This window comes from Rhinatrema bivittatum, chromosome 2, assembly GCF_901001135.1.
Source record: "Rhinatrema bivittatum chromosome 2, aRhiBiv1.1, whole genome shotgun sequence".
Taxonomy (NCBI): domain Eukaryota; kingdom Metazoa; phylum Chordata; class Amphibia; order Gymnophiona; family Rhinatrematidae; genus Rhinatrema; species Rhinatrema bivittatum.
In genome coordinates, this window is record NC_042616.1 from 761,841,709 (window position 1) to 761,865,971 (window position 24,263).

A 24,263-nucleotide genomic window follows, 5' to 3' on the forward strand; every position below is an offset into this window, starting at 1 on the left:
TACCTAGCCTGCCACCACCTTGCTGTGAAGTCACATGCAGAGCCAGGGTACAGTGGGTCCTCTGTAATGAGCCTTGGGGAAAAGTTTTCTAACTAAGCTTTTATAAATTACAAAACACCATAATTTTTATAATAAAGCATCTGCCAATGTAAAGAATGTAAGTGCGTCAATATTTTATGCAGTCTCTTCCAAGTCTTTTCATATTCCTCTGCCCCGGTCAGCAGTCCCAAACATGGGAGCCCTCAATGGTCCTGTGATTCCTTCATAGTCCAGTACCAGTTTGCCCTTGATGGGCTGCTGTTGCATGATGGCCAGTGCTACCTCCGGGCTATGGCGCCAAGTCATTTTTGGTCCTAATGAGAATATATCTTTAAGGTCTCTTCCTATTTAGGCTGAAATAGATGGGCACAGTCAAATGTTTCATTCCCATGTTTCTGATTAGTAGAAAAAAAAAGTTTAATCATTTTGGAGATCTGGCTGTGGGTCACTGACATCTTTTTGTCCAGGCTTTTAATTGTGCTTTTGTGAGTTCCTGTGTACATCTAGCATTATAGAAAGGAATAGCTTCTATTTGCTAAACAGCAAGGTTATGGGTGTGAGGGCCTAGGAATTTTACAGAAATATGGCAGTCCCTATGCTTAATGAGACTATTCCAAGAAAGATGCTTCCAAGATTAAACACAAATATATACAGAAATTTCCTGGAAGGAATGAGGTAAAACTTTGTTTAATACAGCTTTGTATTATGTGTAAATCACTGATGCGTTAAACATCACCAGCTTTTCAGTTAGCTGTGTTCCAAGTGTTTCTTGACGGGGTTAAGACTACAGTAAAAATCTGTAAATTAGCTCATAACTACTGTGCTAAAAATAAAACAAATTCCAGTGTAGTAAGTTAGAGGTGTATAGCACAATAGTAAACACAACTGCAAAAAGTATATACTATAATGGCATTAAAGTGTGAATGCTAACCTGTAGTTTAACTTTTTTTACTTTACTGATAACTTCCACTTATTACTGCTGTGTTTATTTGGCTTGCATTCCTAAACTATTGAAGTAAATTAAAAAATAGGTGTTCTGGACCTGGGGTGCCTGAGTTCTGATACCCTAAATCAGGGTCCAAGTCAAAGGCCTAAGACTCTGGCTTAGCACCCCCAGAAGAGGTGTTAGGGTACAATCTCTGGCCATGGGGCCTAAGTCTTAGACTCTCAGTTCACGTTTACCTTCAAGGCTTTCACTAACTCTCTCTCTCTCTCTCAAGAAATGGTTAGTCTTGGTATCAAATCCAATTTCCATTCCCACTTGCATGTATTTTAACATGGTTAAAGGTAATGGGTTTAATATACATTTCTGCACTTAGATGCCACCAAACTACTTTTGCACACAAATACACATTTTACTTCTGATTTAAGAGTAAACTGCACAAAAATGTGTTATTATATTGACCTCCAATCTGAACTCTCAGGGCAAAATGCCTGTCATTTATTGAGATCACCTCAGCCAAACATTAGACTAAAAGCAAAGGAGTTTATTTTTTTCATTGTACAGTTAGTTGAATTACATATCCCTCCATGACTTCCACTTTTTTAAGCTATTGACATGTCCTCAATTTACTTATTAAATCCCATTTTAAACCTCCCTTCCAGAAGTGAGCTCAAGACTCAATACAAATTGACAGGGTTCTGAAAGAAAGGGAATAACACATTCCCCTGCCAAAAATAGTTATATAATGGAGAATTCAAGTTGGGTAGAAATTTGGGTTTTTCAGGGAACTGTTAGCAGCTGCAGATTCTGGTCATCCTTTGTGGCTGCATTGCTCCCAGAGTCCAGTAGAGGGCACCGAGCAGTACAAGCTGTCCTCCAGCCCCCAGTTGCTTCTTGCTATCTCAGCAGGCTGTTTGCTATCCCTGTTGGTAGGGACAGCAAGCAAAAGCTAATACCTGGACATCTTTGACTAAAACACCAGTGACATACACCACTGGGCTTAAGATTTTTAAACATGATTTAAAACTGAAGCACAGCAGATCAAAATCTTAGTTGCCTTCCCCATCTGGCCTGAAACAAGCTTAATTGTTTGGAGGGTGGTGGACTAGTGGAGAAAAGGAAGAAAAGTTTGTGCTAGTTTTCAGAACTCTTCTGTTAAACTAGTACATGCACATTGGTTTGACTCTGAAACACTTAGACTTGGTACTACCTGTGCATCCTGTATGAATGAGGTACATGCTTTTTCACTGTGTACAATTAAGCAGTGGAATCTGTTGGCAGAGGATGTGATCAAGGCGATTGGCAGTGGGGTTTAATAGGTTTGGACAGGTTCATGGAGGAAAAAAGGCCATAACATGTTCTTTAGCCAGGTAGACTAAAGAGAACTATTACTATCCCTGGGAGTGAGTAACTCAAAATAGGTTTGCCTCATGGGATCTGCTGAGTACCTGTGACCTGAACTGGTTACAGTAGGAGACAGGATGCTGGACTTGATGGACATTGTTCTGACCTAGAATGACTTCATGTCTGGCTGGGAAAGGTGTACTTAATTCTGTGCAGGATTTCATTTCTTAGAGATGTTGAGTATGGCTTAGTTCCTTGCAGCAGGGCCTTGAGAAACAAGAGTGCTTAAGTATGACATGCAGGTGAAATATTGGTTAAGATCCAAGCACAGGGTCTGAACCATGAGTTGGAGATATCTTTGCCATTTGGCTAAGATTGAGACTACATAATGGAGAAGTGAGACTAATCTGCCAACTGATGACCCCCCTACACCCACACATGTGGATCACAGATGTTTTATGATCATTGTCAATTACATCTATTTAAATTGATCTCCCCTTCCAGATTCCTCCTTGTAGTTATAGTAGGGACCATCTTAGGACTTTGTAGTGTTCTAAAACTCATTGCAGTCCCATGAGCTTTTCCAGTTTGGAGGAGGGGAGAAATCTAGCTTCTAGGCCCAAGGCAGTTTCTCAAGGATGTTCATAAAGCCCAATATCCAGGTCAAGTACCTAGTTGGATAGTAGTTAGTAATGTTCTACATAAAATGTTTACTAGTGTAAGAATTGATGGCAGGTGGTAAAATCACTTAAAGTACAAAAATCAGAATGGATAGTCACGCAGTACTTGTAAAACAGCAGTTCTTACAGCTCCTAAATTGTAGGCAGTCTCCTTTGCTTCATGAGCAATTTAGGGATCCTCTGCATGTCTAGATTTTCTAGAATACCTGCACTCTGTAGGCCCTTAATTTTCCAACCCTTTGCCCTTGGATGGATACTGTCCTCTTCTGGAGAGATCTGCATCCAGTTGGAGCCCAACTTTACCCCTTGCCACCCCTCAGAACAAGGTGACCCTTCTCTGTGCCACCTAGGGAAGGAAGAAAAGGTATCCAGCTCCTTGGAAGGAGCTAGCAGTACACTACCTTTCCTTCCTGCACTCCTTGACTGACTTGAGTCCTTATCTATCTATTGGATAATACCTTGCCTTGAGGGTGAATCATCCATGCAACTAGTAGACTTTACAAAAATTCTCAACTCACTGGAGAGGTTTGAGTTGCGTTATAATTTGGGTTTCAAAAGCAGTTGCATATTAGACTCTGCCCAAAACAGAGGCCTATAGACACTGTAGGATTTTTGGGGATCTATTAGTTTGCCACTTGACTTTTTTTTTTATTTCTGTGCAACAGATTTGGTGCTGCCCTGAAATATATTGCTTAGTAGCAGCTCATCAGTTCTGGGATTTCCATTCTCCATTGCTGTTATGTTTTCTGGTTTGTTTTAAACCAGATCTTGTTTTTCTAAGGTAGAGCCAGAGGTATGTTAGTGTGTATAAGGAGAGTCCTAACCAATAGGAAAGGTGATAATACCTCAATACAGGTCATTTGTGAGACCTGATCTAGAATATTGTCAACTCTGGAGGCTGTACCTCAAAGATACAGAAAGGGTAGAGATAATTGAGAGGCAGGGTCTAAATCAAAAGCCCTATGAGGTAAGAGTTGATCATCTCAAGAGAGGACGGGGGAAATAAGTTATGCCTCTGAGGTACAGTGCTGAGTTTGAACTCCCTAGGATCGTCTATTTAGCACAACTTACTCTAAATGTGGTTACAACTTAATCTAAATCCTGAACAGAGGAAGAATAACTCAAACTAAAAGGCTATATTGACTTTGTTCAACGATTCAACAGTACATAGGAACATAACATGCCATAGTGGGTCAGACCAAGGGTCCATCAAGCCCAGCATCCTGTTTCCAACAGTGGCCAATCCAGGCCATAAGAACCTGGCAAGTACCCAAAAACGAAGTCTATTCCACGTTACTGTTGCTAGTAATAGTGGCTATTTTCTAAGTCAGATTAATAGCAAATAATGGACTTCTCCTCCAAGAAGTTATCCAATCTTTTTTTAAACATAGCTGCACTAACCACATCCTCTGGCAACAAATTCCAGAGTTTAATTGTGCATTGAGTGAACAAACTTTCTCAGATTAGTTTTAAATGTGCCACATGCTAACTTCATGGAGTACCCTCTAATCTTTCTATCTGAGTAAATAACAGATTCACATCTACCTGTTCTAGACCTCTCATGATTTTAAACACCTCTATCATATCCCCCTCAGCAGTCTCTCTTGCCCAATCTCTTTAGTCTTTCCTCATAGGGGAGCTGTTCCATTGCCCTTCTCCATCACAACTGTATCTTTTAAGATGCAGCAACCAGAATTGTACACAGTATTCAAGGCATGGTCTCACCATGGAGCAATACAGAGGCATTATGACATTTTCTGTTAGTCACCATTCCCTTTCTTTCTAATTCCCAACATTCTGTAAGTATCCATTTGTGAACCCTTTATTCAGTAACTGGTGGCATCTTCTTGAACAGCAGTAACTTCAAGCATTTCCTGTAACTTCTGATCTGTCTCAATTTGGGCCAAAATTCCTCAAGAGCATTCTTCCATCCAGAGCTTTCACATTTGAGGGCTTCCTTGCATGAACAGCATTGCTGGAGGTTTTGCCACAATATTTCAATAGGGCTTAAGTAAAGATGGACTTGGCCAATCCAAAAACAAGTAGTTTTTTTTTTTTTTTTTTCAGCCACTACTTTCCCCAACTAGTCTGCCTTCAGACCTGATCTGGTACAGTATGGAAAAGTCATGACTGCCTGATGCTCAGATGCAGTCCAGCACCTGGACTCTAAGTTACTTACAACTGTTTGCCAGCAGTAGCTCTTAAATGGATAGTACTGTAACTCCTTTCTGAAAGTATAGGCATGCATGAGCCTTGGAGTGTAATGGGCAGCATGGATAGCTGGGACCCATTTTGTGCAGTATACACAATGCACACAGTGCCCCTTATCTTCTGCCTTTTGAGCCCTTCAAGCCTCTGTCTTGTCTCCAGGGTGAGGTAAGACAGCAAGAGTGTACGCTGAGCATGGGATATGTCCCAATTTCAGTTTTGGGAGGTGCAGCAGGCAAGGTAACTGAGCCAGCTTTACACCACATGAATCTCTTGCTTCTCCCTGTGGGTGCATCGTGGCAGATGTCATTGCCTCATTTCCTTTTAAAAATAGAAAGCACCAAAAGCCCAACTCTTTTGACCATACAAATCTTCTCCTTGTCTGCATTGCCTGCTCCATAGAGGTTGGTGTCACCTTTTTAATGTAGGTGAGCTTTGGGTGTGAAGTTCAGTAAGGTCTTGCTGCCTAACCATCTTTTTGGCTTGGCTTCAACTCAGGTAAATGGCCTGACATTCTTTAGAATTTTGTTATAAAACTATTCATGGTTCCATCAATGATGGCAAGTCACCCAGGTCTGATGCACCAATGCAGTCCACACAGGAATAAAGAAATTTAACAAATGTATTTTTTTTTCTGCTAAGAACTATATCACTTTTATACCTAGACCACAATTGGCTGGGAGTAGGAAATAAGAGACCAATAATTATAAAGGAGCTTATAAACAAGAGGAAATATAACCATATAGCAATAGCATGCAACAGCCCAACTATTTCTACTTATTCCTGGTTTATGGGGGCTTACTTGAAGAGAGGAGAGCATCTAAACATTTTTAATTGTTCAGGGAAGAATACATTTCATTTTCAGAATGCACTTACACAGGAACTTCAATTGAAATGTTGCTCCCAATGCTTGGGCTTCCTGTCATAAAGACAGGAAGCCTTTCCTCTTGCGTAGGTTTAACTAGGTCAGGAAATATTTGTATAAACTGACCATGGAAGTTTACATCTAAATTTTGAAAGACATTACACAACTAAGGTCTGGTTCATAGACAAATGATATTAATAGGGTCACCTTCTCCACAATTTCAGTTGTAGAGGATTCTAAGAACTGGGTGAGATTCTGCAAGTCCAAATGCTACTGAACATCTCTTCCCCCTCACATTTTGAAAGGGGAGAGAGAATACCCTATTAAATGATAACTTACCTAAGGGTATTTTCAGGACCTCTGTTAGATATCTCCTTAATGTCACCCTGGGTTCACCAATTTTTGGAAAATTTAGAAGTCTGAGATTAAGACGTCTCAGATGACTTTCCATAAATTCAGTTTTTTCTTTTAAATTGTAACTGATCCTGTATTGTAGCTCGTACTTCCAACCCCTTTTTAGCTCCATCTTCAAGCCCTTGGATACGCCTTTGCTCTTCTAGGTTAGTGTTGGCATCTTGAGTTTCCACTTGTACAGTCAGCAATTTGATGAGAACATTTCTGAACTTCTGATCTAAGCTGTACCATACTCTCCCATAGAGTCTAAGGTCACTACAGATGGCTTAGCATCAGTCCTGAGCTACAGTTGAGGAAAAAGTCCTTGTACTGTAGGGACCAAGTGCTCTACATTCATTACATTGAAACTCTCTCAGGTGCCTCGTTCCCTCTTTATTGCTACTAGAGCTCAAAAGCTCATTAGTTAACAATACAACTTCTGAGGGTTCTGGAGAATTTGCAAACACATTTCCTCAGGACTGGAGGGCTCAAGGTGACCTCCCCCGGATGAGGCCGAGGCGCCTTCTCTAGCCTAGTCAATGGGGATACTCTCCCCTTCCAATCGTAATTGGGGTGCTGTGTACTGCAGGATTGTCCACTGCCCTGGAGGGATACTCTAATTTTCCCTTTTCTTTTCAAGAGCATACCTTAGAGGAAACTTTAAAAAAAAACAAAAAAACTTACCAATGGCAGAGCAGTTACAGCTTACATGCTGCTTCTTAGGTCTCCTATTCCTCAATAGTTTACTGAAGGGGTTTCATACCTGCTTCATTGCCTCTTTTGTTGACATCTAGAGATCTTATTTCAAATTTTCAGGCAAAGCCGGCGGCGTCTTCCGTGCCGTGGTAGGGCCGTTTATATAGGCCCCTCTGTAATACCTGTCTGACGTCAAGAGGACAGGGTCAGGAAGTCAGCATTCGGGGTCCGTCTGAGCAGGGTTTCAAATTTGCTCCCAGTAAGGAGTATGTATCTCCTTCAGTCTTCTTTTCCTCTCTCCTACCAAGCTCAACTTTCTTTTTTTTTTTTTTACTTTGCTATAGAATAGGGTGGCTTATTGCCCAGTTAAGCATGAGATTCTAACGTTCCAATTGCCTTGACTGCAAAACTTTCACTTGCCTCAGTTTTAATCTGTACCCTTTTTATTGCATAGACTGGTTTCAGTTAAGCAATGGAAACATTGTAAAAACTTACAATGCTTGAGGCTTACAAACTTTATTTTCTTTCTCAGCACTGTACTAGAAGCACAAGAAGCAAGCCTGGTTTGTGGTTTTTTTTTGGGGGGGTGGCAAATGTCTTGAAGAAAAGATCACAGTAGGATACTTCAAGAGGGTAGTCGGGGGGGGGGGGGGGGGGGGGGGGGAGAGAGACAAAGTAGTTCATGGAAAGGGTGGTGGGTACTCAAGCCTCCCAGTGAAGGTGGTGGAAACAAGTACAGAACCTGGCATAGAGGATCCTTAATTGTGAAGAGCCAAAGATCAACTAAGTTACCAAACCCATAAACCCCATCAAGAGTGAAATCGTTTGTTTATATTCCCAAGTTGAAATGTTATGTTGTATTGTATATTATAAATTGTTCCAGTTTTCTTCTATACCAGGCTCTAATGTTCCTATTCCAGTTCCTTGTTATGATGTAAAATGAGCAGATTTTGCCTTATTTGTTCAGTTATCTGTAAACTGATGATATCTCGATTGAATGTCGGTATATAAAAAATAAACTAGGGATTGGAATTGGACAGAAGATGAGCTGTATGGGCCTTATATACCATTGTATTCTGCATTGGGAGAAAAGCAAACATTGATAAATGAAGCAGAGATGGATTTAGCTTATTGCCACCCTTGTGTACAATCTGTGCTGCAGCTGCTCTTCTCCCCCCTCTTCTGACTAGGGCCACATCTGACCTCCCTAGAAGACCTTGTGCCACAGCTTCCACTGCACAATGAAAGCCACAGAGGTGGCAGGCAGGCTGCTTATGCCAAGAACTTCCACAGCCCTGTAAAGATCAGACTGCAAAACTCGACTTCTCTCAGATCCTGTTGTGTCCCAAATGGGACAGGGGGAAAGGTGCTGATCTACTGCATAAGGCTTAGATCTATATGTAATCTCACTTTCCCTGTACATACCTGGATCAGTCCAGACCCTGGGTTATGTCACCAATCCAGCAAAGGGAAACCGATTAGACTGACACATACCCTGGGGTGCCACCTGCAGTCTGTCAGTATTTGTCTCCCAGTGGAGGTGTCAAAACCTGCAGTCTGTGTGGTTTGTTTTGGTTTTGTTTTTTTGGTCAGGTTGGTTAGGTCTTTTTAGTGAGGTTTACTAGGTTTTTTAAGTTAAAAAAAAAAAAAAAAGTCAAGTAGTCTAGCTTTAATTAGCCGCTTTGCTGCCTCCCAGGAGGTCAGAAGGTCCTGAAGGGACTATCCCTCCTGGTTCTGAGGCCATTGGAGTTGGGGAGGTTAGTTACCCTACAACAAGTCCTGGCCAGGGTGATACCAGGGGGCCCAGTTCACTCACCCTATCTGGAACAGCTCTTGTGGGCCCACAGCATTTCTTCAGGTAAAAAAGTTTTTAATTAAATTATATTCTTCGGTGAGCAGCTTTTGCAGTTTATTGCTATCACAGTGCTGTAGGTTTTGTTTTTGTCAGTGTCTATTTTTATTTTGGTTTGTACAGTTTTTCTTGATGCCTCTCGGCCTGCTGAACGCATGGCTCTCATGGGAGAGTCTGTGCTCTGCTTGCCTCCCTGGTGAGGAGGGCCTGTCTATTTTAGCCACAAAGGAAGTGAGTTGGCCAGCTCATGTGGCCCCAAAGCCTCAGTATAGCTGCTCTCCTCCTCCAGATTCATTTTGTTGCAGTGCAGGAACAGAGGCTTTATTAAATACAATGCAAGTGGAGACTCATCAGGCAGTTCTGGGGGGACAAGCTGCACGACTATACAGCAGGCTCAGATGAGAGGAGAGCCTGGAGGAGGTCTCAAATTCCTCTTCCTCCTTTTCAGGGGATTTTATTAAGCCTTTCCATAAGGCCTACAAATCTAAGAAGGAGCGAAGGAAGTGCAGAGTGAGTTCCTCTGCACATGGTCAGAAGGACCAGTCCTCTAAACGTTCCAGACCAAACTATTTTGGTTCTGATCCAGTTCCAAAGAATCCTCTTCGCTCAGGGCCGGCTCACTCCCCACTACTACTTCAGATGACTCCAAACAGGACCCATTGGATGTCCAGGACACATCCCTGCTGGATGTGGATTTTGGAGGGTATCCTGGTCAGGACATTAGTTCTGCCCCTCACATAGCAGACGGGGATGATCCCAAAGTGGTCCATCTTTTTAGGAGGGGAGAACTTAGTCCTCTGAACCTGACTATTTTACTGGAATTGGGTCTTGAGGCTCCACAGAAGAACTCTTGGATGGGAGATATTGATCCAGTGTTGCTGGGCCTTAGTGGTCAGACATCTTTTCCTTTCCATCTTTCTCTCACTGACCTCTTGTACCATGAGTGGGACACTCCTGAATTAGGTCTAAAGGTAGGCCAGGCCATGGACAAGCTATATCTGTTACCAGAGGAGGTCTTGGAGGTTTTGAAGCTTCCTAAGGTAGATGCTGCAATATTAGTCACTAAGAAGACAACTATCCCAGTGATGGGAGCCACAGCCCTTAAAGATCTACAGGATCGCAAATTGGAGGTACAGCTCAAGCAACGTTTTTGAAGTTTCTGCACTAAGTACAGGCAGCTATGTGTAGCAGCTTGGCTTTGCAAGTGGGGCTGCATTGGGTCCAGTTGTTAAACAATTCTTCCCTTTCTAATGAGGAGGTAGCGCAACTGTAGCCTATAGCACAGATGCTTTATATGATCTTCACAGGACTTCGGCTTGTTTCAGGGTGTCAGTGTCGGCTCACATGGTCCTCTGGTTGAGGAATTGGTCGGATGCATCCTCAAAGGCTCAGTTGGGAGCTCTGCCTTTTTAAGGGAAAATTACGACTTGGAAGATATGATACAGTCCTTAGGAGAGAATAAGATTCACAAGCTACCAGAGGATCATCCTAGAGCTCAAAGTTCTTTCTCATCCTGCTCTTGTTTTCAGTCTGGTCAAAGATGCCATTCTTCTCTTGCATTGGCTTCAGTCCTTTTGTGGCCACAGTTTCAGAAGACCAGGAAATTCCCAAGTTGCAGGTGGAGCAAAATCTGCCCAATGAGATAGGGCTGGTCCATTCCTGGTTCTGGTTATAGGAGGCAGGCTGTCTCTATTTTATGGAGAATGGACCAGATGGACATCAGATCAGTGGGTTCTCATGGTGTTGTGTCAAGGTTACACTTTAGATTTTGTTCAGCTTTGCAACCAGTTTCTGGTTTCACCATGTTTTTATCTAGAAAAACGCCAAGCAGTAAAGGACTCTGCATCATCTGATCTCTGAGCTATAGTCCCAGTTCCTCGTCCAGAACATTACTCGATTTACTTTGTCTGTCCAAAAAAGGAGGGAGCTTTTCATCCCATTCTCAACCTCTAGTCCATTGCCTATGGAAACCCTCCATAGGTCTCTGGACCTTATCTAGGCTTATCTTCACATCTGCATTCACTCAGACATTTCTCAGATTTAGCATTGTGGGACAGCATTATCAATTCAGGGCTCTCCCGTTCAGATTAGCCACAGTTTCCAGAACATTTATCAAGGTGAGGGTTGTAGTAGCAGTGCAACTCGGGAAGGAAGGTCTTTTGGTCCATCCATACTTGGGACAACTGGTTAATTCAAGCAAAGTCTGAGTCTTTTGTCACTCAAGTCAGCAGTCATCAACCTCTTCCAATCCCTAGGTTGGATGATCAACAAGGACAAGAGCCACCTAGTTCCCTCAGTCACTGGAATTTCTGGGCACACTGTTCAACACTCTGAGGGGGAGAGTGTTCCTTCCATAACATCGCCTTCTCAAGCTGCAAGCACAAATCCGAGACTTATTGTACATTCCTATACCATGTGTACGGGATTTAGTCCTCTGTTCAATGACATCCACTCTGGAGTTGGTTCCCTGGGCCTTTGTGCATATGAGACCACTACAGTCTGCATTGCTTTCCTGCTGGAGCCCAGTATCAAACAATACCACCTTCCCCCCTCCCCCTTACAGGGGAGGCTCGATCCAGTCTGGATTGGTGGTTACAGGCAGACAATCTGCAGCATGGAGTTCATCTAGAGGTTCCAGAGTGGACTGTAGTCACCAGACACCAGTCTTTCAGGCTGGTGAGCAGTGTGTCAGAAAATATCTGTTCAGGGGCAATGGTCAATCTGTTGGGCCAGAGCAGAATGATTGGCATTGCAGGTTCTTCATCCTCTCCTTTGGGGAAGTCTGGATTTTTTGACAATACGACCATGGTGGCATACATCAATTGCCAGGGAGGAACTCTAAGCAAACTGGCATTGGAGGCACAACAGCTGATCACCTGGGCAGAACATCTCACCATCGCAGCTTCTCACATTGCCAGAGTGGACAACGTCCAAGCCAACTTCCTCAGTCATCTTGACCCAGGGGAATGGGAACTGTGCAAAGAAGCCTTTCAGCTCATATGCAATTGGTGGTCCAGACCAGCAATGGATCTCATGGCAACATTCCAGAATTCCAAAGCCCCTCAGTTCTTCAGCCACAGGAGGGAACGAGGAGCAGGAGACGTTCTAGTCATTCCTTGGCCACAGGACATTCTTCTCTATTTCCACCCTGGCCTCTGATCAGTGAGGTAAGAGTAGCTACACTGTCCATGGCTCACAGATTTGATCAGTCTGGTACCGGACAGTCCTCCATGATTTCAGGATCTACCGTGCCTCTTGTCTCAGGGTCCCGTTTTGTTTGGAAGAGGTCGAACGCTTCTGCCTAGCAGCAGGCTTTTGAGAGGTACCGGTTAAAGAACAAAGGTTATTCCAATGCTGTGGTGGCTACTTTATTGCATTCTCGTAAGCCTGCCACATTGGCATGAGTGGAGAGTTTTTGAAACTTAGTGGGTAGAGCACCAATTAGATCCAGCACAGTCTTCCATATCAGACATTTTGTTTGTCTTGCAGCCCTTGGATGCTTTTGGGGTAAGGTATGTGGAGTGTCTTTGGCGGCACATCCAGATGTGGCGCATTTTTCTCAGAGGCGTAAAGCATTTATGTCCTCAGTTTTGGAATTCTTGTCCTGCATGGAGTTTAAATTTGGTTCTCGGGGCTCTGTTCTGCACCTTTTAAACCCCTCAAACATACAACTTTGAAAGATCTTACATTGAAGGTGGCTTTTCTTGTGGCCATTTCCTCAGCTCATAGAATTTCAGTTACAGGCTTTGTCCTGCAGAGAACCTTTTCTTAGGATTTCCGATGTGGGAGTTTCTTTACAAACTGTACCTTTTTTACCCAAAGTTGTTTGTTTTTCATCTATATCAGTCAGAGCTTCTGGCTTTTCAGTGTTTAGATCGTATGGATCCTTAAAGGATCTCAAACTGGATGTGCGATGTGTGCTGTTGTGTTATCTTGAAGTTACCAACAGTTTTCAAATGTCAGATCATTTGTTTGTACTGTGGAGGGGTCATAAGGTTCCCAGGGCTACAATTGCTCGCTGGTTGAAGACCATTCAGTCCACTTATCTTCTGGTCTGTCGGGATCTTCTGGTAGGTTTGAGGGCTCATGCTACATCCTGGGCAGTGTGTCAACAGATTTCTCCTCAGACTTGTAAGGCAGCAACTTGGAAGTCGTTGCACACTCTTCGTCAATACCGTTTGGATGTCCAGGCTCAGAGTTCAGCAGCCTTCTGAGTTCTCCAAGCAGGACTCTCTGGGTCCCACCCAGAGTAAAACAGCTCTGGTACATCCCAGGATCTGGACTGATCCAGGTACATACAGGGAAAGAAATTGGTTCTTGCCTACTAATTTTTGTTCCTGTAGTACCATGGATCAGTCCAGAGGCCTGCCTGGTATGTATAGCAATTTTTTTCCATCTGCTCGTTCATTGTTTTGGTGTATAAACTGCATTTTATGCTGTCTACTTTTTCAATGTCTTGCTTGTTTGTTTTGACTGTTCCTCGGATTCTGCTTCCACTTAGGGTTTGGGAGTAGGAAGTATGTGTTAGTTTAGTTAGCCAGTTAACTTTATTGGTTGGACTTCTGCTTTGATATCGTTCAATACTGACAGACTGCAGGTGGCACCCCAGGGTATACATCAGTCAGTTGAATCTGTCTCCCTCTGCTGGATTGGTGACATAACCCAGGGTCTGAACTGATCCATGGTACTACAGGATCGAAAACTAGCAGGTAAGAACCAATTTTCCTGTAACATAATACTGCTTCCCTCTACATTTATTTATTTTGAATTTTTATATACCGATATTCCTGTAAGAGTATACATTTCACACTGGTTATACCAGAATAGTGGATTATTGCTGGGGGCTCAGGCAGAAAAAATATTGGCCAGAGCACAAATACCCAGGTATTGGTGGATTTCATCAGTAATAGACTGCCATCTCATCTCTATTCAGGGATCAGGTCCTTTAAATCTTTACACAGGATGCTTATGTGCTTCATTCTTAGTTAGGCTATCCTAAAAACTGCTTATTGTATCCTATTAACTGGTCTGCCTTTACTGTGCTTTTGTTACTTTATAGATTCCTCTTAATTTTTGCTAACATTTTCTTTAATCATACAAGCACCAGAGCATCTTAACTGATCCTTTGTTCTTCTAGGATTACCATGTGATTTTGCTCCAAGTGACAAGTGGAGTGCAGAACTTGATCTATGACCTTGACACACTGTTGCCCTTTCCATGTCCCTTTGACATTTACATACATGAGGCCTTCAAATCAGATAGCGATGTTTACCCAGAGTTTAGAAGGTAAGTAAGCATTAATTTTCTGTTCTGGTGTTTACACTGAAAATACAAAGAAACCAATGTGTTAGCAGACTTCTAAAAAAAAAATAAAAAAATTCAAACCAAAGGTCTGAGCCCAGCTGTTTTCAGCAGTGGCCAATTCTGATCACAACTGTTCTGCAGATCCATTCCTTGCTCACTCCCATCTCTACCTGGCTAATGGTTTATGGAGTCTTCTTTCCAAGAACTTGTCCAGAACACCTAAAACACCTGCTATGCTAGATGTCTTGACAACCTCCAAAACAAATTGCACAGCTTGTGTACTGAATGAAAAAATACGGTCTCCAGTTTATTTTACATCTGCTTCATTTCATGGAGTGTCCCCTAATCTTAATACTGTTTGAATAATTGAACAGGGGTGAGTTATTTAATTTACATTATAAACTGCAAGCTATCCCCTTGGTCATCTTTTCCATGCTGGAGAGCCTTACCCTGTGTAACGTTTCTTCATTAGGAAACCATTCAAAATCACTATTGCCCTTCTCTGTTATTTTAATAGAGCAACCAGAGCTGCACACATCTAAGTGAGTTAACTCAGTGAGTGAGATGATGATCATTTTTATTTTCCATTCCTTTCAAAATTTGTAATACTATTTGTGTATCTGACTGCAGCCATACACTGAGCTGAGGACTTCTATATATTGTCCACAATAACTCCAGTCTCATTTTCTGGATGGTCACTCTTAATATGAACCCAGCACTGTGTACTTAAGATTTTTTTCTCCTATGTGCATTACTTTGCATCTCGATATTAAATTTCATCTGATCATGTAGATTCCTTATACCCCAGTATTGCAAGGTCCATCTGCAGTTCTTGCCATCCACTTCAAAGTTTTTAATAACTTTGAATACATTCACATAAAAACATTAAGATCTGCCATACTGGGTCAAACCAAAGGGGTAGATTCCAAGCTGCTTATCCCAAGAATAAGCAGTGGACTTCTAAAACTCTGACAAAGTCCATTAACTATTAAGGTAAACTTGTCCAAACCTTGTTTAAACATAGTGTAGCTATCTTTCACCACATCCCCTGACAACGAATTCTAGAGCTTAATTATGCATGGAGTAACATTTCTTAGTTAATGAAGTTACACCCTTGTGTCCCCTGCTCTTTGTACACTTACTCATTTTATAAACCTGTATCGGATCTCCCCTCAGCATCTCTTCTCCTAACCTCTTTAGCCTTTCCTCCATGGGGGAATTCAGTCTCCTTTATTTTGGTTGCCCTTATGTGAAAATCTAATTCTGCTAGATCTTTGAGATGGGTGACCACACCTCTGGATGAGAACATGCTATGGGGTGAAACAGAAGCATTATGATCTGTTCATTCCTTTCCTAATCTCTAGCATTTGATTTGCTTTCTTGGTTGCTACTGCACACTGAGCAGACTTCAATGTCTTTTCAGCAATGACACATCCTTTTCCTGAGAGGTGATGCCTAATTTGGAACCTGGCATTATGGAGTTATAATTTGGGTTACTTGTCCCTAAATACATTGCTTTGTACTTGTCCACAAAACTTAATTTTCCATTTGCATAACCAGTGTCCTAGGTTTAATGTCCTCTTGCAGTTTTTCACAATCCGCTTGTGATTTAACAACTTTGAAAAATTGTCATCTCATCAGGGACTTTGCCAAATGACTCTTGAAAATCCAAATACACTATCTTAACTGGCTCACCTTTCTCTACATCAAGGCTTATATGGAGTCTCCATGGTATGCAAATGTATCTCATGCATATTCATTTTGGATATCCTGAAAACTTGACTGGTTGTGGGGTCCCCAGAACAGGTTTGGGAGACCAGGCAGTTGAGATTGGGCCTTGCAGTCTTCATCTGCTCTCATGCTCATGGCTTCTATGTATTCCATACTTTGCCTATGAATTTCATTGTATTGTGGTCCCAAAATATTGCAGTCTCAATGCTTATGGGTATAGTTGGACTTGGTTCACTGGATGACTAAGATCCATTTTTCACAATTCAGGGGAAGCTTTTCTGCATAATTTCAATCTTATGACTTGTGCTGTAGTACCACCACATGCTGTGGTCAGCAAGGATCAAGCATCATAGAGGTGATGTGCTCAAGGTCAGAAGGTGACTGCCATTACTGCTGTGAACCCCCATTCTGAGCCAATACCATTACTGAGTATCTCCTTGAGCTCTGGCCAGTGATGGAGACTCATTGCCTGGGCATGCTACTTCAGGTAAAACGTTGTAAAACCAGATAACACCAGCAGTAAGCACTGGGGGGGTTTGGATCATTATCTGAACCCCATTGCCTTACTGTGCTAGTCTTGTCCTCTTACAAACCTGCATGAAGTATGGATTTTACTGTGAATAAAGTTTTTTTTTTTTTAATTTAACTTGTCCAAGGTTTGCAAGCTTAATATAGAATACAATTTTATTTTGCCTGGGAATTTCAATCAGGCAGATTCAGTACAGTGCACTCAGGCAGAGTGCACTATTAGTCCCAGTTTGGACATGCGTTTTTGACACACTATTACCCCTTATACAGTAAGGGGTAATAGCACATGGAATGCACATCCAATCCCCCCAAAACTAATAGTACACTCAACATGCAAATGCATGTTGAGGAGCCTATTAGTTCCACTCGATACAGAAAGTAAAATGTGCAGCCAAGCCGCACATTTTACTCTAACGCCTGCCCAAATATCAGTGCTATTAAGTCAGAGGCCCCAAAAAAAAAATCTGCCCAGATTGGAAAACAGACGCTCAGTTTTGCTGGCGTCCGTGTTCCAAACCCGTGGCTGTCAGTGGGTTTAACAGACACCAGTAAAATTAAGCATCGGGTGTCAAACCCTCTGACAGCCGCCGCTTCTGCCAATAAGGAGGCACTAGGGATGTGCTAGTGTCCCTACGCCTCCTTTTTACCGCAGACCTTAATTTGCATACTGAATCACGCACCCAGGAGAGTGACCTGGGTGTGTGTTGGGAGAGCAGGCGCTCGCCTTGGAGCGCCGGCTCTCCTGCATGGTTTACTGCATCTGTTAGTCAGTGGAAGTAATTTTCCAGATTCTTTTGCTGTTAATTCACCTTTTCAATGAGTTCTAACATTGAAATTCCCAGGCAAAAATAAACTGAAAATGAAGGTCCCTATCTGTTTTGATGGCTTTATTTTACATAGTCACTGTCTGCTCTGAACAGATTTTAGCCTTGGCATAGGTATCGGTCATATTCATTGCACCACATGTCTGGCAGCAGCAATATCCAAATCTGACACTGCCTTTAAAGCTGCCTGGTCTGAGATTTTTATCCAATTTGTCTACACTATTTTCCAAATATTGATCCTTCTCTTTGTGTTTATCCTTAGACCTATTGTCCTTGTCCTTATTCTCCCTATTATAGGTGCATTTGTAGGTTCCCATCTTTTTGGGAGCAGGAGCATAGAGGGAGGAAACAATAGAAAAAGCAATAAGGGATTGATAGCTATATGAATGGAGAACAAGATGCTAAAAACAGTGCCAAAGGGCAACAATTTGGCCTTGTGCCCCCAGACAAAATCCTAGTGCCATGTCTGCTCTTAGTTGTGTGCAGTCTGCTTAGGAATATCTTTATGGAGTTTGTCCCGTCATGTGGAAAATGTCTAGAACAGTATTCCATTCTTGGCATATTTGGACTCCAGGAGGATAAATGCTCCCCTAAATCACTCGTGCTCTAGGTTCTAGCTCACTTCTGGACCAAACATATCTGGCTGTTTTTGTTCCTGTATTCTTAAATTAGTGCAATGTTGATTATACAAAGTCTAACAGTTTCTCTCTTTTGGGATTTTGCTAGAAAACTGAGGGTGATTAAAGGGGATTTGTTCCTGAAGACTTTTGCTTCTGACCGATCTCACATGATAACCGCCAGCGGGCAATGGAGGAACCCACCTCCACCTTACCCTTGTATCGAGATTGCAGGTAACCACCTCATACTAGTCACCATCAAAGGACCATATTTTCATGATAAAGTATCTAAAAAAAAAAGTCCAAGCTTATGCAAAGGCTTGTACTGGGGTGTAGAAGATTCAAGGTCTGGCAGGGGGCAAGGGACAATGGCTATGTTGGGCCCTTAACAGCCATCCAGTTGGTACTGGAGGGAAAGTCTCTCAGATTTCCCTCCAGCTATCCTGGCCAGCAAGGGTGCATGCTATTCAGGAGCAGGAGGGAAGTATCCTATAAAATCAGAAAGCTTAATCACAACTTCATGCTGTGGTGTCCTGGGAAGTTTGGGCTAATTCAGACCTTGGAAACATGCATCCTTCTATATTTTAAGGAGGTAGCATATTGTAACTATTTCAAGTCTCTTTACACATGTAAAACCTTTTGACAATTTGGGGCTATGGAGTGCATGTTTAAAGTAGTTACATGTGTTAAATAATTTTCAGAAACCCTCTGAAAATGACAAGGTTCTGGGGTCATGTTTGAAAAATGGGAAGAAGAGCCACAACAGCTTCTGTAATCCTGTAGAGGGACTCATTGCCTCACACTATTTGTTCCTCTCTGGTTTAGCTGAGGGAGGTTCCAAGAAATGTTGCTGTACTCTCTCAGCTAAGCCAAAGTTTCTCTGCTGTTCAACATAAAAATCTGGGGGCTACCAGTTAGTCTCAGGGATTCTGAGAATTCAGACGTTCTCTGAAAACGGACCCAAGGTTCTTGCCTGCACCTGCTGTACACTTTAGCACGGATGTCAAGAGTGCAGGATTGTGCAACTCCATGTTAGAATAAAACCTGAAAATGTAATGTTGCTGTAGAACTTCTTCCATACTCCAGCCAGCTGTATCTGTGCTTCACTGGTCCCTGGTAGGATGAGCAACTTGGATGCTGTGCAGAGCAAAATTGATTTTACTTGGCTCTATTGCCAGCAAACATTGCAGAAGGCAACCCATTGCTTCCTTGGCCAAGCTAAAGCTTTTGAGTTGCCATGCACTTTATATTTGAAATTACTTGTACTTTTGTGTTTATTGTATTCTTACTTTTTAGACTGTTTCAATATGTTTTTTAGTTCACTTAAAATAAGCATGACTATTGCTTTGTTAAGTTCTTGATTAAATATTACACTAGGCAGGATTGTTGTGACAGTCTCAGATCCCAATTTGGCTGATGTAATTAACAGACTTCCAAGTGCAGCTGCTTTTAAAGATGCAGGAGAACTTTAGGGGAGCATCTCTTAAAGTTCAGAAACAAAGCACCATTTTTGATTGCTATCGGGACAGTATAGCTATCTGCTAGAAGTTCTCTTGAAATGTTGCATAGTAGCTAATGGCTTCTGTGTGATTTTTTGCTTTTTTTTAAAGCACAGATCACCCTAGAACTGGTAAAGGGAGATTTTGCAACCACTCAAGAGGCAAAGGCCTCAGGTTGAGTGAGTGGTCACAGATTGCTTTCAACTACCAGTGCTGTCATGGAGCAGTGAACTACAAAATTTACTTTCTAGTACTAAATTAGTTCACAATACTCTATAATTTTGGCACTGACCACCCTTCCCTGCACCCAAACAGTGTGAAATGAAGATAAGGAAGTTTACATTTGTACAGCAAGCCCAAGTATTAAAGTAAGGTTCCCTGTACATACCAGGATCAGTCTAGACAGTGGGTTGAGCCACCTGTCCAGCAGATGGAGACAAACTGAAAGGGTATCCTATATCAGGACAGAGCCTATCCTACATCCCTTCAGTTTGTCTCCAGCAGATGCAGGCAGCTGAACCTGCAGTTCCCTTTCTTCTTCAATTTCTTTCCCTGTGAGGTTTTCTTTTCATATTTTTGCAAGATCAAGCAAGTATTTCCTATCCTTTTATAAATTAAAAAACAAAATCGATTGCACAAAGCTTTCTCTGGCATTCAAAACTTCTGCTCTGAGACGGCACTGTTGCCTCGTTCTTATGGGGACTTAGGGAGGCTTGCTCCTTGAGTCAGCCTAGGCTTCTCTTCCTAGTGACCCGCTTGTCTGGGGCAATTCTGGTGGTCCAGTCACTCCCCTGCTCTGACCCTGAAACATTCAATACCTCTGGTCTCCTAGCAGGGGAGCTTAATTCCCCTGCAATTGTGTAAAAAACAAACCACAAAACAGAAGGCAAGACGAGCTTAATTTCTCCCTGCTCTACTTCAGGGGAGGTAGCATGCAGAGTTCATTCACCTGCTATCACTTACCATTGCAGCCCAGCTCAGCTGATCTCCTTCTCCGTGGCGGCTTCCTCCTTTGATCATGCTGCATTCTGCTTCCTGCCTTGCAGCTCTCCCGCGATGGGCTGTGCTCTGGGTGCCTGCCAGGCAGGGAGGGTCCATCAGCAGTGACTAGACCGGCAGCTTGGGGTCTGACTCCTCAGCACATGGCTAGGCCATTCCCTTTCCCCCTCATGAAAAACCATGGGGGGCAGCTTTAACTTTGGATTCAGGGCTGGAGGAAGGAGAGCCCAATTCGACTTTCTCTTCCAGATTTAAGCCCACACTCCCGGAGGGGACCCCTGACCCTATCTCCTTACCCGGGAAAGCTAGACCTTGTCTTTCAATGGAATTTGTGCTTTTAATGCACAAATCCTATCTGGCTAGCCTGCAGGAAGAGGATGGTTCCCCCCGCCAGTGAAAATCTCTCAGGTGCCTGCTCTGCAGCCTCCTGCTGCTCCAGATGGCCAGGGCTCTGTCAGGGTGGTGTCAGGAGTCCCAGACCCCCCCCCCCCCCCACTGTCCCTGATCTGGACTCTGAATTGCTGCTCCCAGGTCCTCCACTTGAGGGTGACTCAAGTGGAGGACCTGTTCTCCTCTTCCAAAGGGAAGAGCTGGATCTGCTCATTCCCTTTATCTTGGATGAGCTGGGAATTGAAATTCCACCTGAGGATCCCACTACAGCCTCTGCCAGCCAATGTGGACCCAGTCCTGGCAGGACTTAGGGCTCCCCTACATACATTCCCATTCCATCCTATGCACAGGCAGCTGCTCCTCCAGGAATGGGAGTCTCCCAATGTGGGGCTCTATCCCCTCCCTGACAATCTGCAGCAGCCTCATGCAGCAGGCAAGTCTCAGGTGGGTTCAACAATCGCTCGGCACCCAGGTCCTCCCGTCTGCAAAAGTTGATACCCCTAAGTTTTGCCTATCTTAGGCAAAAAGTCTAAATTTCAGACTTGGATAAGTCTCAGTGCTTTTGCTTGTGTATTTTTTTGGCCTCTTAAGTTGCATGAAATTATAGTGCCTCTTTTGCCCAAGGAGTTAAAATGGTCTCCAGAAGCTAAACAAGTAACTGAATATCATGTTTATCCTCATGACTATATCAAAACACCACAAGTTGCTATACTCCTGTTCTCCCACCTAAATCTGTAGTATTGGTTTCTCTGAACCCTGTACCGTGTGTGTGTCTCCCTCTCCTTCCTTAGACAGGACATGCCCTTAACAGAACAGTATGGTAGTGTTTGCTAAAAAGTAGTTTTACACCCCGTACCTACTGCACAAGCATCTTGTGCCTCTGCATATGCTCTTGCAGCCATCATTCAGGAACACTGACCACTAATCCTAGGGAGGAAAACACAAAGAATATTGAATGGCAACCAAAGTTTACTATAGAAAACTCTATTTTCCCCCCCCTTTTTGGAGGGCAGGGAGGTGTACAACATCCCGATAGAGCTGAACTGTAGGCACTTCCTTTCATCTCTGGAGGGCCGAATCTCTCTTGCACCCAGATGTGCAGCACATGCATATCTGGGCAAGGCTGAAAAAGTCAGACCCCCATGTAATCAGATGTGAGTAAAAAAAAAATTGTATGCCAAAATTCAATGTCTTATTTGTGCTAAAATAAGCAAATTCCCAATACAGAAACCTGTGGTCATGCTAATGCATCAGATGTTTAAAAACAAAAGCACGCACACCAGAAAATGTGTTCAAAGATGCTTAGCATGCATAAATCATGATTAGTGCTTCTAAAACTTGCGTGCATAAAACCAGGGCTGGGAGCACAAAAGGAAGTTGTAAATGTTATCTTTTATGGAGAGGACAGCGTTGAGGGAAGGATACAGAATAAAGATCTTGGGAATGAGGAAAGAAGGGATATTCCATTTTGGACAAATGCTGGCCTTGCATGCCAACAGTGCCTCCTGTGATGTATTGATGGCTCTTGGTTTTTTATTAAAGTGCTTGCCATGTGAGATGCAGGAGCTTTCTTAGGAAGTTGTCGAACCGGGGCAAAAAAAAATCAGTATGGAGTTGGATATGTCAAGGTGATCAAAAGACTAGAAGCAACACCTGCTTACATGACAGACCCACTTGGTGTGGTTTCACCACCTTTTTCTATAGGTGACTACCATCACCAGAGCATAATGAGGCTAATGCAGGGGTTCTCAAGCTGGTCCTTGGGACACACCTAGCCAATCAGATTTTCAGTATATCCACAACTAATATGCATGAGAGATTGACATGCATAAGTTATGCATGCATTCATAATATGCTGAGAACTTGACTAGGTAGGTGTCTCATGGACCAGGTTGAGAACCTCTGGGCTAACTAATTCCATAGCTTGGCACAGGATGGCAGTGAAATCCAAGATTATATGCCTGTTCACCCCTCAGGCAGCCACTGAGCCTGCCTTTGCACCTGGTCAAGGAGTTTTCCTTTATTTCATGTCACTTCAGCCCAGTCCCATTCAGGGGCCATTCACTATGGCTCCCTTTAGAACTTGGCAGTTGTGGGTCTTCAATCCAGACATTAGGAGTCACTGCAGTAACGTTCTCCTGCACACTCTAGCCTGGGCCTCAAGCCCTAGGTTCTTGGTAAGCCAGTACATAGCAGTTGCCTGGTCCCAAATAGCAACTTTTTTTTTTTTTAAATTCACCTGCTGGCCCAAATAGCTATTTCCTTAACATACCCAAATCAGTCCAGACAAGTGTGTTTTATTCATCCCTACCAGCAGATAGAGGTAGAGAACATATACAAGAGTGCCACCTGCAGTCCCTCGCCATTCCTCTACCTCCAGATGGTAGAGGTGCTAACCCTGCAGTACTGACTGGATATTTTAAGGAAAATTGCTCCCCAAGATGACGGGCTCCTGCAGAAGGATCTTCCCTCCGGTTGAGCCAGGCAAACAGGGGGTTGGATGCCCCTGGCCAGTTTCAGCCCAGGACCACTGACAGCTAGTGGTCTGGTTCCCTCTGTGATCACAAAGCCCCTCCACCTGCCCAGGAAAGGGAAGTACCCTTACTTTTATTTTTGTGCTTTCCTGTGTCTGGGCCTTTAAATCTTTAAAAAAAACAAACCCCCCACCGGCAGCTGTCTGCTTTTGCAACAGCATGTGCAGGCTGAATGCAACAGCAGAGGCATGCAGCAGGCTGAAATCCTCTGCAAGTTTGGGTGCAGGCCAGGCAGTTCCAGGGGATCATTCAGAGGGTGGTCCTAGTGGGGACTGGCTGTACTCCCAAACGAGCCATGCAGTTTTCAGTTGCAGCAGCCTGTTCATTGCTCCAGCAGGAAATTCTTGAGGCAATGTGCCCTCTTCAGGGTTTGACAGATGCCACGTGCACCCCTCCCCCCTCGTGATCTGGGCCACATGGAAGCACGGCAAGCATCGAATTGCCTGTTTGGATTTTTATTTTGCCTTTATTTCTTGGTGCTTGTTATGACAGACAAGCAGCTCAGACCTGCAGGGCCTGTGGTAGCCCATTAGTCGGCCTGAATGACCTCTGCATGGAGTGTGCTGGAGGGGGGGTTAAGGCAAGTAAAGCCACTGAGGCATTCCAGACCACAGCAGTGGTGCTGGGATCACAGGAGGGAGTAGCTATGGCTGCAGAAGCAGAGCTGGACAGGGGGGCTTCTCCCCAGGGGGTCCCTGCCACTCTTGTCTCCCATGGTTCAATCTGGGGAAAAGGTCTGGATGTCTCAGGCCCTAGCAGCCCCAGGGGTGTGGGGGGGGGGTTTGCCTGAATTAGTACTTTTACTGCATGAGGCCTG

The 24,263-nt window shown here is 43.4% G+C and overlaps 1 protein-coding gene across 5 annotated transcripts in view; it reads left to right on the forward strand.

The window, feature by feature from the left end:
• Positions 1-24,263, forward strand: part of WDYHV1 (WDYHV motif containing 1) — a 63,219-nt gene that overhangs the window by 31,953 nt on the left and 7,003 nt on the right. For all 5 annotated transcript variants that reach the window (XM_029591975.1, XM_029591977.1, XM_029591973.1 and 2 more), the window contains 2 exons: positions 14,158-14,306; positions 18,134-18,258. In XM_029591975.1, the coding sequence (XP_029447835.1) occupies positions 14,158-14,306; positions 18,134-18,258 (274 nt within the window). The remainder of the gene's footprint in view (positions 1-14,157; positions 14,307-18,133; positions 18,259-24,263) is intronic.